Source organism: Colossoma macropomum, unplaced genomic scaffold, assembly GCF_904425465.1.
Source record: "Colossoma macropomum unplaced genomic scaffold, Colossoma_macropomum, whole genome shotgun sequence".
Classification (NCBI taxonomy): domain Eukaryota; kingdom Metazoa; phylum Chordata; class Actinopteri; order Characiformes; family Serrasalmidae; genus Colossoma; species Colossoma macropomum.
This window is the reverse complement of record NW_023494796.1, coordinates 12,296,563-12,312,274: the sequence shown is the minus strand read 5'-3', so window position 1 is coordinate 12,312,274 and position 15,712 is coordinate 12,296,563. Positions and strand designations below refer to the sequence as shown.

Below are 15,712 nucleotides of genomic sequence, written 5' to 3'. Positions count from 1 at the left end.
ATAAAGGTTAACTATAAGCACATGGGTCAAAGAGATGGAAAAAGGATAACAAATAATTTTCCCACCAAAAATGCCCACAAAAGAAGAAATCCTTTTTTTTCAATTCTTGTGGATTTTTCTTTATTTCTGCTTGTTGTATGTAGCGAACAGTTCAACTTACATGTTGTTAGCTTGTTATACTGCTTGTGTTGTCAGGAAGTGTATATATAAATATAAATATCCATATATATCTGCTACAAATGTCATCCATATTTTGTCCATTTAGAAACAACAATGATAGTTGTAGCTCTCTGCTCTACAAACCAGCAAGCTTGCAGAAATGTTAACTAATATTGTAGTACTTTTATTCATAGTTATGTAGCACTGGGCAATATGACAATATTTATTGTTATTGTGATAAATCATGTCACAGTCTGTTATAGTATGCTTTTCTGAGCGTATTGTGGGTATCGCCAGTATTTAAAAACACTTCCCAACTGCTTATTTAATGATAAGCAGAGCATTATTAATCCTGTTTAAATGGATTTTGTGGAGCATAGTATTTGAAATGCTATATACAAATGATTGGATTCATAGTTTTTGATAGCATTTTTATATTATGGCACTACTTTGTCAATTCCAACATATCAGATGTCAGAAAAAAGAAATATTATAACATATTGTGTATCATGAAAATTTCTTAAAGTATTGTGATAATACATTTTTCCCACATCGCCCACCTCTGTAGTCAAGCAACAAAATTAAATATGTTGGTCTTGGTCCTTTATAATTGGATTTAGTTTGTGGCACTACTTCGTCTGTTCCAACTTATCAGGTGTATCATGAAAATGTCTTGCAGTATTGTGATAGTACATTATTGCCATATCACCCACGTTTACCTAAAAGTGCTGTTATTATTATTAGTAACAGTAGTAGTATGATTCTTTTTCTTATTCATGTTCATTGTTGTCTCGTCTACAGTGACAGCTCACATGTATAACTGCATGAAACTTTGACCTCTGTATCTGCAACTTTAGCACTTTATCTTCAAAAGCAGCTCTAAAGTGACTCTCTGTTTATTTCCTGTAGAATGGCGCAGAAGGCAGAGAGAACGCCCTCTACTGACAGGTAAAGGAACTGCTGTGTTATTCATAGAGAAAGCAACATTCCATTTTTAATTAACCAATCAAAAAAAACTTTTTCAGTGAGTCAAAATAAACCTGTGCTGTGGTGAACCTGTATGCTAGTCTAGTGCGGTAGCATGTGACCTGCTACTAGAATAGTGCAGGCCCTGTGAGAGGCAGCATGAGGCCAGCATCTGAACCATGGGAAGTGGCATGAACGACTCCCTAGCAAGGCCTTCCAAGCTGAGCATTACGCCTACCGGAGCAACTACCAGGGTCCTGGCTTCATGCTGCTTCCCGTGGCTCTTGTTGCCATCTGGCATATCCGCTCATCAGCATATTTTAGTATATTGTACCATAATAGGTTCAAGCTCATTCATGACGTACAAACTGAGCTGGCAAAATTTCATCACTTTAGACCAGGGGTCACCAATCTTATCCACAAAGAGGAGTTCATCTCGTATAACTGATGAACTGATAGAGGGTCAACTGAGTAAACAGGTGGAAACTTTTTCTTGTTTTGTTTGGAATGAAAGCCTGCAGAAACACCCCAAAGATTGGTGACCATGCTTAAACCAGTCAGAACAAGTGCTGTGGGATTAGTCCTTTAAATTTTGGACAAAAATGGGTTAAACATTGACTTTTTTTTGGTTCTTTTAACAGTGTGCTAGCAGACTGCTTTATTTACGCCATAAAGAGTAGTAACCATTTCACTTTAATTAATGTTCAGTTCTAGACATTTATTTATTTACTTACTTACTTACATAATCAATTCATTTTATACTTAATTTTTTTTATAGTCTTGCCCATGTCACCCCACTTTCTTTATTTCCTCTCTCTCCTTCCCAGTGCCAAAACCGCCCAAGCAGCTGACGGAGCTGCTCTTAAGCCTGCCCTCCGGAAAACAGCAGGAGAAACACCAAAGAAATCAAAAAGCAAGAAGTCCAATGAAGAAGTATACACAAACCTGCTCAACAGTGTTTTTGGACAGGTACACACAAACACACACACACACACACTGTGCTGTGCAAAAGTCAGAGACCAACTTTTATTTATTTACCTTTATTTCCAGTCAAAACAGCATTTAAGTACAAGTTATTCATTTTCTCAGCATCAGAAAAAAAACAGTTTAACAGAAAATTACCCAGAAGCTTTAACCACTAAATATAAAATCTGATTTTTCAGTATTCACTGTGTGCGCCCTCTTTATTACAGCTTCTATTCTTTTCAGGAGACTCACTTTCAATCTTTCAAACTTTAAAGCATATTCTGTTTTTCATGATTCTAAGTAATCCTTATTAAAATATCATCTGTCTATAAAACCTTATTCTACATCGAGTTCCAGTTTCCGTGTTCTAGTGCAAATGTTCCTTTTTTTTAAACCATTTCAAAACTCAGTAAGTCAGAATTTTTATATTTAGTTGTATATTTAGATCACATGACCTCCAATCTCCCTCACATGACTCTACACTGGTCTGCCTCGACTCAAGGAGTCCTGACTGTTTTAAGAATAAAGCTCATGGAACTCCCTCACATGTTGATTTTGCAGGCTAGAAATTCTCCACAAGGGGCACCATTAGCAGTCAAATATGTGCTTGCACTTCTGATGTGACTAGCTGTTAGTGTTTCATCATCTTTATTTGGCACAATACTGAACAGTGCTTTTGCATTTTTTGTATTTATTTCAATGAGAAATTCTCTGTTTACATCAAAAACAAAGGTATGTTGCAGCACGTCCAGTCAGAGGCACTATTTTAATAATAATTTATTGCTTCTCATATCATTATAATGGTATCCAACAGCTTTATCGAACATCATATTTTATGTCCATATCGTGCAGTGCTGTTAGGTTATCAGGAGCTTTGAGAAACAGAAATGATGCTGATGTGTGGTGTTGCTATAGTTTTGTATCTGATCTCTGTGTGAAAGCATATATGTGTGTGCTTATGTAACATCTTGTACACAGAATAGAGAGAGTAATCTGATGTAAACCCCTTTCAGACTACAGCAATAGCTCATTAGTGGCTCAGTGTCTTTGTTAATAAGACTCAACAGGGCTTACAGGGGGATGGAGCAGGACGCAGGGAGAACAGTTCAGATGCTCTTTAACCTCAGTTAGCTGGTTCATGACCTACTGACTTTGAGGGTGGAACGTGAACACTGTGTGAAGGCAAATATCTGGAGAATATTGTCATTGGCAGAAAAAACTGCTTTATAAAGGTAACTTTACAGGAGAACAAAAAAAGAACAAGATTTCTTCCTAGTCATTTTGGAGCATTTCTGTTGGTCTGTTCATCATGAAAAACAGCATGAGTTTTCAAACTGTGTCAAAAAATAGAAAACAATAGTAGAGATACAAGATTTTGTCCCGACAGCCACAATATGTTGATGTAAGTGAGAACTGCTTTGTGTGTGTGTGTGTGTGTTTGTTTCTCATACATTTTAATGACAAAAAATGTTCTAACTTTGTTGACAAAGCAGAGACAAATACTCTTGATGCCAGCCTTACTCCAAACAGCTTCAAGCAATTTCACTGTCACAGAGAAATTTCCAGTGTCTGAATAAAATCATGAGAGTCTTGCTAGAGTTGCGAGCATGTGCACACGGTGCGCAAGACAGAGTGAGTGAGAGAGAGAGAGAGAGCGAGAGAGAGAGAAAGAGAGAGAGAGAGAGAGAGAGAGAGAGAGAGAGAGAGAGAGAGAGAATGCATGTGAGTGCCTGAAATCTCTCCTAAAAAGGCAAATCTGCTCCACTTTAAAACAATAATAGTATAGACCTAAAAATGTAAACTGGCTGTTTTAATAGTTCAAGTTCACTGAGTGTAACAGTAATATAAGGAAATGTGCAGAGGACTTTAAGAATGGCTTTATTAGAGAAGCATCAAAATTTTTGTTCTTTTTTTTTTACTTTCAGTGGTTCCTTATTTTATTAATTTGTTATGGATAGTTTAGTTTATAACACCCAATCAACACTGCTGAATCGCTGCATGTTTTGTTTATGTATTAATCTTTATATTAAATAAAAAAGTAGCTGCTCATTTTACAGGTTAATTAAAAAACTGGATGGTAATCTGCCAGAATATACAATTCCACAGTGAACTGGGGTGAGCATTCCCAGATCTCTACAGGCCTAGCCAGCGTATTTTCACATTAGTACCACTACCGGGCAGAGAAGGAAAAGGTTTCTCTGCTTGTAAATTTCCACCAGGTGCATGATGGGGAATAATCTCAAAAATCTAGTTGCAGTGTTGCTAACAGTTACCCTGTGAGATCTGTGACTAAAAACTCTGTGACATTGTCTTTAGATGTGAGAAGGTGTCAGACTTTAATCTTTTAAAAGTGTTCTAGTGTTTAGTAAGCATTACATATAGGACATTTTATTACTACAGATATACTTTTTTTGAGACGTTTTTGGGGGGTCCCATGTTGGCTAGCTGCTAACTCATTTGCCATACTAGCTCTAATGCTAGCTTCAGTGGCAGAAAAATGTTTGATTTAATAGTTCAGGTTAGTTAAATATTTTTTTCTGAAAATGCCCTTTTCTAGACTGGACACTTGGTAAATTGGGCAGGTTTTCCCATGTGCAATGTGCAGCGGTACATTGCAAAGCTTTTCAGTTTGCAGCAGTAACTAAACTAAAAACAACAAAAGTGAAGATACAATGTTTTGCTCTAACAGCAACATAACATAGAGATACGCTCATATAGCTTGAAGGTGATAGTATGTGCAGGTCCACCAGGGTGTCACATGACCTGTGCAGGAGACAGCAAAGAGAGACAATTGATTAATTGTGTGATTAATAGCAAAAGAAAATAGACGTTTGTCCTATCACCTCGATTAACAAAGCTGAAACTACGTGAGCTTTAATGTCCCATGACGCCACATACAGAGGAAACCTGGATAGGGTGTAATTGAATCAGGAAGAGTTTCTGACTGCCCTTAATCCAACTCTTCCTTGGTTTGACCAGCAAATTTAGTCTGACCTACACCTTCCCTAATCTGGAAACTCACATAGTGAACGTCAGTTGAACTTCTGATCAGTCTTTGCTGACTCTTCACCTATTTTTCTCCAAAACATTGGCCTTTGCTTAATAATAAAAGTAATAAAAGTTTTATTTATATAACATCTTTCATAATCACAAGGTTGCCCTACAATACAGTACAATGGTCTTAACAAACAACAACAGACGATGACAGAAGTATGAGAGGTAGGGGATGGGGGGGTGAATTAAACTGAGAAGGGGGATTCATTCTTTCTGTCTGTCCTTCTCTCTATTTCTTCTTCAGGAGAGAGAGCTGTCCCAACCAGAACTGGATGGTGAGTACCTGTAATTCAGATGATATTAGAGATGACTTGACTGAACTAATAGCACAATTCATCCTGTTGCGGTAATAAAACTACAATGATAATAATAATAATAATAATAAATTAAGTTCTGCACAGACAAATATAATGCTGTTCATTTGGTTGGAAACTAAAATATCTTCAAACTGACTCTTCTTCTGGACGAGCTTGTGTGTGTGTGTGCATAAGTGCATATGCATATGCATGTAAGTGCAGTCAAGGCAAATCTTTACTGCTTTTTTTAACCTTCCACTACTCATGGTTACTGTAGTTTACCAAATCACCAATGGTACTTTTTACAACAATAAAACTAGGGATGCATGATGATATTGGAATCATATCAGTGTTGGCAGATAATTGCTTTAAAAAAACCATTTGGCATCTGACAGATGTTTAGATTTTACTGATATTTTTAACCGATATTTGAAGATGTATTTATTGTAGAAAGTTTAGGAAACACACTAAAATATCTGCATTTTATTCATTTTACTGCATTTGTAATCCTACAGAATTAAACTACATTATATTTGTCCATAATGCTAATCCAGGTAGGCATCTACATTTTATATTGTAAAAGATTCAGTGACTGAATCACTCACTGTGATTGGGACATCCACAAAGTGTTGTCACATTCATAATATGTTTTGTGATAGTGATATCTATTTTATTTTATTTTATTATCCATGATATATTATAGGGACCCTATGGTCGACCAGGGTCATTTCTGTGTGGAGTTTGCATGTTCTCCCCGTGTCTGTGTGGGTTTCCTCCGGGTACTCCGGTTTCCTCCCACAGTCCAAAAGCATGCAGTTAGGCCAATTGGACGTGCTAAATTGCCCCTAGGTGTGAATGTCTGTCTGTCTGCCCTGCGATGGACTGGCGACCTGTCCAGGGTGTATCCTGCCTTCTGCCCAATGACAGCTGGGATAGGCTCCAGCACCCCACCGCGACCCAGAAGGATAAGCGGTTTAGATGATGGATGGATGGATGATATATTATAAACTTTTGCTGAAGTCTTCTAGCTGCTGTTACATGGAGTGGTCAGTAGGCGTGCTGGGGTATTGGGTTCCGGTTAGCATCTGCAAACTTTGTTTCTCATCTCTTTCACCCTGTTTGCAGGTTAAATAATCTGGTTACACTGGCCCTGAGGTTGGGGAGTGTAACATGATGTTTTTAGAAATTCAGAATAAAATGTTGAAATTGTGCAGAGGCGGAGACATCTTTGTGTGTTTTTTCAGAGTTGGCGGAGGCCTTTAAGGAGTTTGACTATGATCAGGATGGCTACCTGAACTATAAGGACCTGGCCGAGTGCATGAGGACTATGGGCTACATGCCCACGGAGATGGAGCTGCTAGAGATCATTCAGCAGATTAAGATGAGGTGTGAGTGTCCAGGATGTGTGTGAGACAAGCTTTATTGTGTCATAACTGCCCTTATTCTTTCTTAACAAATGTTATTCTGCCATGACAAGCCTTATTCTCTCGTAACACACTTCAGTCTGTCATAACAAGACTCAATTCTGTTGTAACAAGCCTGGTTCTAAGGTAACAAGCAACATTCTGTCATAACAAACTTCATTCTGACATAGCAACAAACTTTATTTTGTCATAACAAAACTTACTCTGTCGCAACAAACTAACAGAGCCCATTGTGTCATAGTAATCCTTATTCTATCATAGCAAACCTTATTCTATTATAACAATCTTTATTCTGTTGTAACAAAGCTTTTCCTAGCTTAACAAACCATATTCTGTTGTAACAGGCTGTCATAATAAATCTCATTCTCTCTTAACAAAACGTAATTCTATTGTAACCAATTTCACTCTGTTGTAACAAACTTCATTCTTTAATAACAAAACTCATTCAGTCATAACAAGCCATATTATGTCATAAAAACCCTTATTTTCTTGTAAAAAGCCTTATTTTAAGGTAACAAGCATTATTTGTTCATAGTAAACTTCATTCTATTCTAACAAAACTCATTCTTTCATAGTAAGCCTTATACTATCATAGCAAACCTTATTCTGTTGTAACAAGCTTTATCCTCCCCTAACAAACCTTATTCTGTTGTAACAGGCCTAATACTGTCATTACAAACCTTAATTCTGTTGCAACAAACTTCATTCTGTCATAACAGACATTATTCTGTCTTCACAAAACTCTTTCTGTTGTAACAAGACTTATTCTCTTGTAACAAGCCTTATTCTGCCAAAACAAACTTTATTCCATTGTAACAAACTTCATTCTGCTGTAACAAAGCTCATTCTGTCGAAGTATGCCTTACTCCATCTTAGCAAACTCTATTCTGTCGTAACAAGCCTCATTCAAACTTAATTTTCTCTTAACCAACTTCATTCTGTCGTAACAAAACTTACGCAGTCGCAACAAACTTGACCCTGTCGTAACAAGCCTTGTTCTATCTTAAAAAGCCTTATGCCTTATTCTGTCATAACAAGCATTATGTCATAACAAACCATACTCTGTTGTTACAGTACTTATTCTGTTGTAATAAGCCTTGTTCCTTATTTTATTGATCGTCTGTTTATATGTGTGGGTATGCAGTGGGCGGTCTGATGGATTTCGATGATTTCTGTGAGCTGATGGGGCCGAGGATGATGGTGGAAACGGCTCATATGCTTGGACTGAAAGAACTAAAGTCCTCCTTTAAACAGGTAATCTACTCCACACACACTAGGGCTGAACGATATGGACAATGCAATGTTCAGTAAAACCTTTTCATATCATGCTAATGAAATGACCAATGAGATATTATGAATGGAACACCTCTGACAGGGTGTGCAGCAAGAACAGACCCAGATTTTTCTGCAACAGTCTTTGAAACACTGAAACCTTTTTCTCTGTGTATCTGTTAGTTTGATACAGATGGTGATGGGAAGATCACTCTGGATGAGATGAAAGAGGCAGCAAAGACTTTATTGGGAGAGAAACTGAAGAAAGGAGAGCTAGAGGAGATTCTGAAGGAGATGGACCTCAACGGAGACGGCACTGTGGATTTTGATGGTAGTTACCACACCTACGCACACAGTGAACAAGCAGTTTTTAAATAAACTTTTTAATTGCTTAATTTATTTTTTTACTTATATTCTATGGACAATGCACCAAACGTATATAAAATATAATTGTGTGAGTGTTAGAAAACTGGCTAGTTTTCAGCTGTAGGCCCTGAAGCCATCTCTGGCATCAGGTAGTAGACAGTACATAGCACATAAGAAGAGTCGCAGAAAAGTGTCGATAGACATCAAACTCAAGCTCATTATACACTACACTCATCTAGATTTAATGGAATAAAACTTGCTAGTTTCTTGGAAGTTTGAGGTTTATTTGTTCTTCAGGCCACCAAAAGTGGCATCTCTTAAAGAATCCTTCACAACACCATTTAGTGAATTTATGAGGTTTGGTTTCAAGCTAACTAACTCTTCACGAACTTCCATTTTTCCAGCTAAAATGTACAAGGTGAAATGCGATGTGCTTAGGCTAATAACATTAGCGAAGGTGAAAACAGGCAATTAGAATTTGTCTGTTTATCTTAAAGGAATAGTTTGCTGAAAAAAATCAAATTTACTGTGCTTCTACTTTAGAACTGAAACTACGAGGCTGATGTTGCAAACACTGGAAGTCAACAGTCACCCAAACTGTTTCCGTAAAATACATCCCCAGAACTTCTCTCAACCCACTCAAACTGCATCCAGGTCTTAATACAGTAAAACATAAACAGCGCTTGCCCCGGTGTAACTTCTTTTAGATATCATCTGTGAAAAAGTACTTGGTACAGCAGGAGATTTTATTATATCCCACTAGAGACCTTCCTTGTAAATGCCAGATGAAAAATGATCACCACATAAAGGTAACTTTGCTGAATGTCCTCCATGCTAGTTTGAGGTTTATTGGCTCTTCAGGCAACCAAAAGGGGCATGGCTTAAAGAACCTTTCATAAGCATCCTTTACAAATAAAGCAGACATGTGCACTACACTGAAAAAAACTGGTATCTTGAATTGACTTAAATGTTAATCAGTTGAACATGAATAAATGTATTACAATAACACAAGTCTTGCCAAAAAACAGCAGTATGTAAAGCAGTGATAATTTAACAAGTATGTTTCATGTACAATGTCTTTTTCTTTGCAGAGTTTGTTATGATGCTGTCAGTGCAGTAGCCATCACTATAGTGTCATTTAGGGACTCTCAACGAGGGCTAATTATTCAACCTCAGCCAGCACACCTGCTACAACGACTCCAGCTACAGCTACACCTGCTACAACCATACCTGCTACAACTACTCCAGCTACAGCTACACCTGCTACAACCATACCTGCTACAACTACTCCAGCTACAGCTACTCCAGTGATTATCACACCACCTACAACTACACCTGCCACAGCCACATCTATTGCAACTACACCTGCCATAGACACACCTCCTTTTACAATGACACCTGTCACAGCCACATCTGCTGCAACTACACCTGTCACAGCCACACCTGCTACACCTGCCATATGCACACTTGCTACAACTACACCTGTCATAGGAACACAAATACACCTGCAATGAGTACACCTGCTGCAACTACACCTGGTACAACTACAATCATCAGAGTTTCTTCCATTTACATTTACATTTACATCATTTAGCAGACGCTCTTATCCAGAGCGACTTACAAAAAGTGCTTTGTCTATCCAGAGAAAGAATCTTCGCTAGCTTCCCATTGTGTTTGTGTGAGGGTTGCTTCTAGATCATAGTTTCCACTTATATCTGATTTGGAATGTGAATTTTTGTGAATTTTCAGATATTTTGTGAATTTAGCCTCTATTTTTTGACAAAATTATGAATAAGCTTGTGACATTCCGCTGGTTGGTTGTCGCAAATGTACAAAGTTGAAAACTTCTTTCTTATCGTACTAATAAAATAACTGCGTCATTTTATACAGGGCACCCTGGGGGTTTGTTACATTGAGGTCTGGCTGACATCAGTTATTTGGTTTGAAAGATAACAGAGCCAGAATGTCAACGAGTGCGACAATCAACCTCGTATTCCTCCTTCTTTGCTGCTTTAAACATTTGCATTCTTACACTGTCTCTGCTCTGGAGGCTACTGTTAACTGAAAATTACTCTTCACTGAAGGCTCCTCAAAGAATTCAAATACACCCACCAACATTCTTGTTTGTCCCAGGTTACATACACATACATTTGTACAGATTAGAGGACAGATGGCCCAGTGTAAACTATGTGTACTTATGTAAAGACTTTGGAATAAGTGTATTTGTAAATGTATCGTCTGTCATGTATATGCTGTAGGATATTTTGTAATTTTGCTAATAAAGAAATAAATTATGAAACAAAACTTTCTCAACTGCCTTTGTAAAATAAATATTTCAGTTTAAACATAACAGAAAAATAAAAATAGTGTAATGGTAGTGATGAACCGTGACTATTAGTTCAGGCCATAAATGTCAAAATGTCAAAAATGGTAGTTAATCTAACGTGTAAGGCCTTCGGTCCAGCTCCTGAAGTCCTAACCAGTGAGAGAGCTCACTTGGCTCTAATCTACCTAGACACCATAGAAAAAAACAATCCCTATTGGATAATATTGTATTGGGCATAAAATTTAACCCTGTGTTTCCAACTATTTAATTACTACAGTACTTGCAGATAAATACAACAAGCATGGTTATTCTATCAAATAAAAATAAACTAAACACTGAAGACATGTATTTTTAATTTCAATCATAAGGCCTAGAAGGCCCTGAGGGTTTCCATGTGGTGATTATCTCAGAAGCTTTCCTTTGCTTGGAACCCCAAGTTCAGAACATCGATATGACATTGTCAAAAATTTCTATTAAACATTATAACAAAAATGGCACACATTAGCCCATTTCAAATGTTTTTTGTTTATTTTGTCTTTAAATATATTGCATATCAGGAGAGCCCATAAGGTTTTCTCAAATGCCATTAGGATGCAAACCTCATGAAAACGGCTCATGCTAAATGATTAGATTACCATCATCTGAAGCTGACTTTAATACTCAAGTACAATGAACAACTTAGAAAATGGCCTGAAGAAACATGATTAAATTACAAAAACATATAAAAAGACAGATAAAAAAGATGATAAAAGAAGATATAAAGCTATACGACCCCATTTCCAAAAGCGCTGTGCAAAATGTAAATGAAAACAATACAATGATGTGCAAATCATTTAAGCTCTATATTGAATTGAAAATAATACAAAGACAACATATCATATGTTGAAACTGAGAAATTTTATTGTTTTTTTTTTTATATAAGCTCATTTTGAATTTGATCCCATCAACATGTTTCAAAAAAGTTGGGACGGGGACAACAAAAGGCTGGTAAGTTGTGTAATGATAAAAAACACCTAGCGGTTAATGGTCAACAGGTCAGTAAAATAAATTGTGTATAAAAAGAGCATCTCGGAAAGGCTGAGTCTTTCAGAAGTAAAAGATGATGAGGGGTTCAATACTACAATACAAGAATAACATGTATAAGTTAATACCATGTTCTACCATGCAAAAAAGAAACCATATAAAAATAGGATCCAGAAATGCTGCCACCTTCTCTGAGCCCACGCTCATTTAAAATGGACTGAGGAGAAGTGGAAAAGTGTCCTGTGTTCTGATGAATCAAAATATGAAATTCTTTTTGGAAATCATGGACACTGTGTCTTCCAGACCATTTAGCTTGTTATCAGTGCACAGTTTAAAAGCCAACATCTGTGATGGTATGCAGGTGCATTAGTGCACATGGCATGAGTGACTTGCACATCTGTGAAGTCACCATTAATGCTGAATGACATATACAGTTTCTGGCAACATATGCTGCCATCCAGATGACATCTTTTTCAGAGAAGACCTTGCTTATTTCAGCAAGACCACACCAAACCACATTCTGCATATATTACAGCATGGCTTTGTACTTAAAGAGTTCAGGTGCAAAACTGGCCTGCCTGCAGTCCAGACCTGTCACCCATTGAAGATTTTTGACACATTATGAAACAAAGAACATGACAAAGGAGACCCTGAACCTTTGAGCAGGTGAAATCCTGTATCAAGCAGGAATGGAAAAACATTTTACTTCTGAAGCTACAGTAATTGGTCTCCTCAGTTCCCAAACACTTACTGAGTGTTGTTAAAACAGGAGGTGATGCAACACAGTAGTAAACATGCCCCTGTCCTAACTTTTTTGAATTGTGTTGCTGGCATCAAATTCAAAATGGGCATATATTTACCAAAAAACAATAAAAATTCCAAATTTCAACAAATGACATGTTATTGTACAACAAATGAAATAAATCATGATTCATGATTTATATGCCATTGCACAGCGTTCCTACTTTTTTGGAAACTGGGTTGTAGAACAAAGCTTTGAGTTAGGTGGATCTTGAAAAGTGGCCCATGAACAGTAGGATGAAGTAAGTGTTTCTCATAAAGTGGACAGTGCGTGTATAAATGAGTTATATTTCAGCCACAGTTATTGGTATATATGGAGAATTTCTTCTTGTGAAAGATGTTTCCATCTGGCTTCAGTCTCCAGGTCAGTGTGGTTCTCTCTGCCATCCAATGATCCTTCACTTTCTGCTGGATCTGAAAAACAGAGCCAGTGGTTGATTACAGAATACAGTACAGCAGGCTCTTGAAAGTATTAAGAAAACAAACGAAGTTTCTGTTAATTGAATTAACCCATTTCTGAAATATACTTAAAGTATTACTGTTGAAAGAACGTAATTATCCCACACATCTAGACACTCAATTCAAATAAAGGAGAATGAATGATGCTTTTCTCAGTCTCACAGGATTTTCACCTACTATCATGAGACGCAAACAAAAATAAATGAAATTAGAATATATTTAGACTTAGGGGAACAACTTCTTTGAGTATTTCTTGTATTCAAAGACATTACTGGCTCTGTGCTGTCTTCCTACTGCTCTATTATTTAGCCTGTGTGCTTGTCTAATACAGTAATTATATTTTATTTGATGGTCCTTCATATATTAAACACCACTACGTCATTCACCAGAGAAAAAAAAATCAAGCCTATTGTATTTGGGTCCACAGTCTTCCTAAAATGAAATCTATAGATAGCTTTGGGCAATTAGAACTACAGAAGTAGCCCAACCTTACAAAAAACTCACTAATCACATCTAGCAAGGTACATAATGTGGCTAAAAGTAATGTTCAACCTTACATTTGCTCTCTAGTTTCATCTGCCCTAATTTTTGACTGGTTACGGCATGAAAAGAGACACATGATGAGTGGAGCTTTGCTGCTGAAGTTACGATCAAAATGGAAAAAAACCCATTCTTGTGCAGAATGAGCGGAGCCAGTGGAATATACATCCTGCCATAAAATGAAGTTTTGGGCAGAATACACTCTGCCATCGGAACACAGCCTAACACAACCAAGGCGCCCAAAGTAAACAATCAGAGAAGTATATAATATAATATATAAACATTCAAAGCAGTTGAATTTCAATAAGATTCATGTAATGTAAGTAAACTAATTATCACTCAGATACTAACATTTCCAAACATTAATTTGCCACATTCGACACAGCCTCTTTTCACAAATTTGATGCCAGCAACACATTTCAAAAAAGGTGGGACAGGGGCATGTTTACCAACCACTGTTTTGCATCACCTTTTCTTTTAACAACACTCTGTAAGTGTTATGGAACTGAGGAGACCAATTACTGTATTTTTGAACGTGAAATGTTTTCCTATTCTGGCTTAATTCGGGATTGCAGCTACTCAGCAGTTCAAGGTCCCCTTTGTCATATTTTTCATTTCATAATGCGCCAAATGTTTTCAATGGGTGACAGATCTGGACTGCAGATTAGTGCCCAGACTCTTTTACTACAGAGCCATGCTATTGTAATACATGCAGAATGTGGTTTGGTGTTGTCTTGCTGAAATAAGCAAGGTCTTCCCTGAAAAAGACGTTGTCTGGATTGCAGCATATTTAATTAATGATGCCTTCACAGATGTGCAAGTCACCCATGCCATGTGCACTAATGCAGCCCCATACCATCATGGATACTGGCTTTTGAACTGAGCACTAATAATAAGCTGGGTGGTCCCTCTCCTTTTTAGCCTGGCGGATGCTGCATTCATAATTTTGATTTGTTGGACCACAGGACACCTTTCCTTTTCGCTTCAGTCCATCTTAACTGAGCTCGGGCCCAGAGAAGGCAGCAGCATTTCTGGATCCTGTATATATATGGTTTCTTCTTTGTGTTTTAGAGTTTTAACTTGCATTTGTGGATGCAGCATTGAACTGCATTCAAAGACAGTGGTTCTTGGAAGTGTTCCTTAGCCCATGCAGTGATTTCCACGACAGAATGGTGTCTATTTTTAATGCAGTGCCACCCAAAGATCACAGCCAACCAATACTGGTTTTCGGCCTTGTCTCTGATTCTCTGAATCTTTTTATGATATTGTGCATGATGATGATGAAATCTCCAGGTTCTTTGCTATTTTACTTTGAGAAATGTTATTTTTGAATTATTGCACTATTATACTTTCACAGAGTGGTGAACCCCTCCCCATCTTTACTTCTGAAAGACTCAGCCTCTCTGGGATGCTCTTTTTATACCCAATCATGTTACTAATCTGTTGCCAAATAACCTAATTAATTGTGAGATGTTCCACCAGGTGTTTTTTTTTTTTTGAATTACACAACTTTACCTGTGTGACGATTCAACAGAATTCAGACGCTCGCGGATAAAAGGAGCAACAGTTGTTTTATTATCGTCAGGCAAAGCCGTGGTCAGAAAACAGGCGTGGGTCAAATCCAAAAAAGCCAGCCAGATCACAATCATTATAATAATACCAGGCAGTCAAGATCAAAGGGATAAAGCAAAAATCGTGGTCAATGAACAAGCCAAAACGTCAAAAACACAGATCCACAAACAGCAGGCAGAAGTACCAAGGGGTTAGGCAAAAAACAAGGTCAGGGAAACAAAGCACAGGTCATAACAGGCAAAGACAATCAGAAATATAACACTCAGTAAGTTCTTGGAATAAACAATACCTCGCAATGTCTACATCTAAAGCCCGGGCTTAAATACTGAACTAATACGGTCATATGACAAGATACAAAGGTGCACCACATTAGTATTCAGGCAATCGGGAGCGCTGATAGGTGCGTGTGCTATTGTCTGATGTCATGTGAACTCCTGAAGGATTGTGGGCAATGGAGTCTGTTTCGGTTTGACATGTGATCTCCACAT

General features: G+C 37.4%; 1 protein-coding gene across 1 annotated transcript; it reads left to right on the top strand.

Moving 5' to 3' along the window:
* Nucleotides 1-1,069: 1,069 nt before the first annotated feature.
* si:cabz01076231.1 (calcium-binding protein 2) lies at nucleotides 1,070-9,623 on the top strand. The gene is made up of 7 exons (XM_036583808.1): nucleotides 1,070-1,107; nucleotides 1,953-2,094; nucleotides 5,390-5,420; nucleotides 6,686-6,829; nucleotides 8,010-8,119; nucleotides 8,321-8,468; nucleotides 9,595-9,623. The coding sequence occupies exons 1-7, from the start codon at nucleotides 1,070-1,072 to the stop codon at nucleotides 9,621-9,623; spliced, it is 642 nt and encodes a 213-aa protein (XP_036439701.1).
* The last annotated feature ends 6,089 nt before the right edge of the window (nucleotides 9,624-15,712 follow it).

Excerpts from the sequence above, each read along its gene's own strand:
- si:cabz01076231.1 (XM_036583808.1), top strand. The coding sequence starts at position 1,070 with ATGGCGCAGAAGGCAGAGAGAACGCCCTCTACTGACAG. Across the intron at positions 1,108-1,952 it reads AGAACGCCCTCTACTGACAG|TGCCAAAACCGCCCAAGCAG; the intron begins GTAAAGGAACTG and ends TCTCCTTCCCAG. Across the intron at positions 8,469-9,594 it reads CGGCACTGTGGATTTTGATG|AGTTTGTTATGATGCTGTCA; the intron begins GTAGTTACCACA and ends TTTTCTTTGCAG.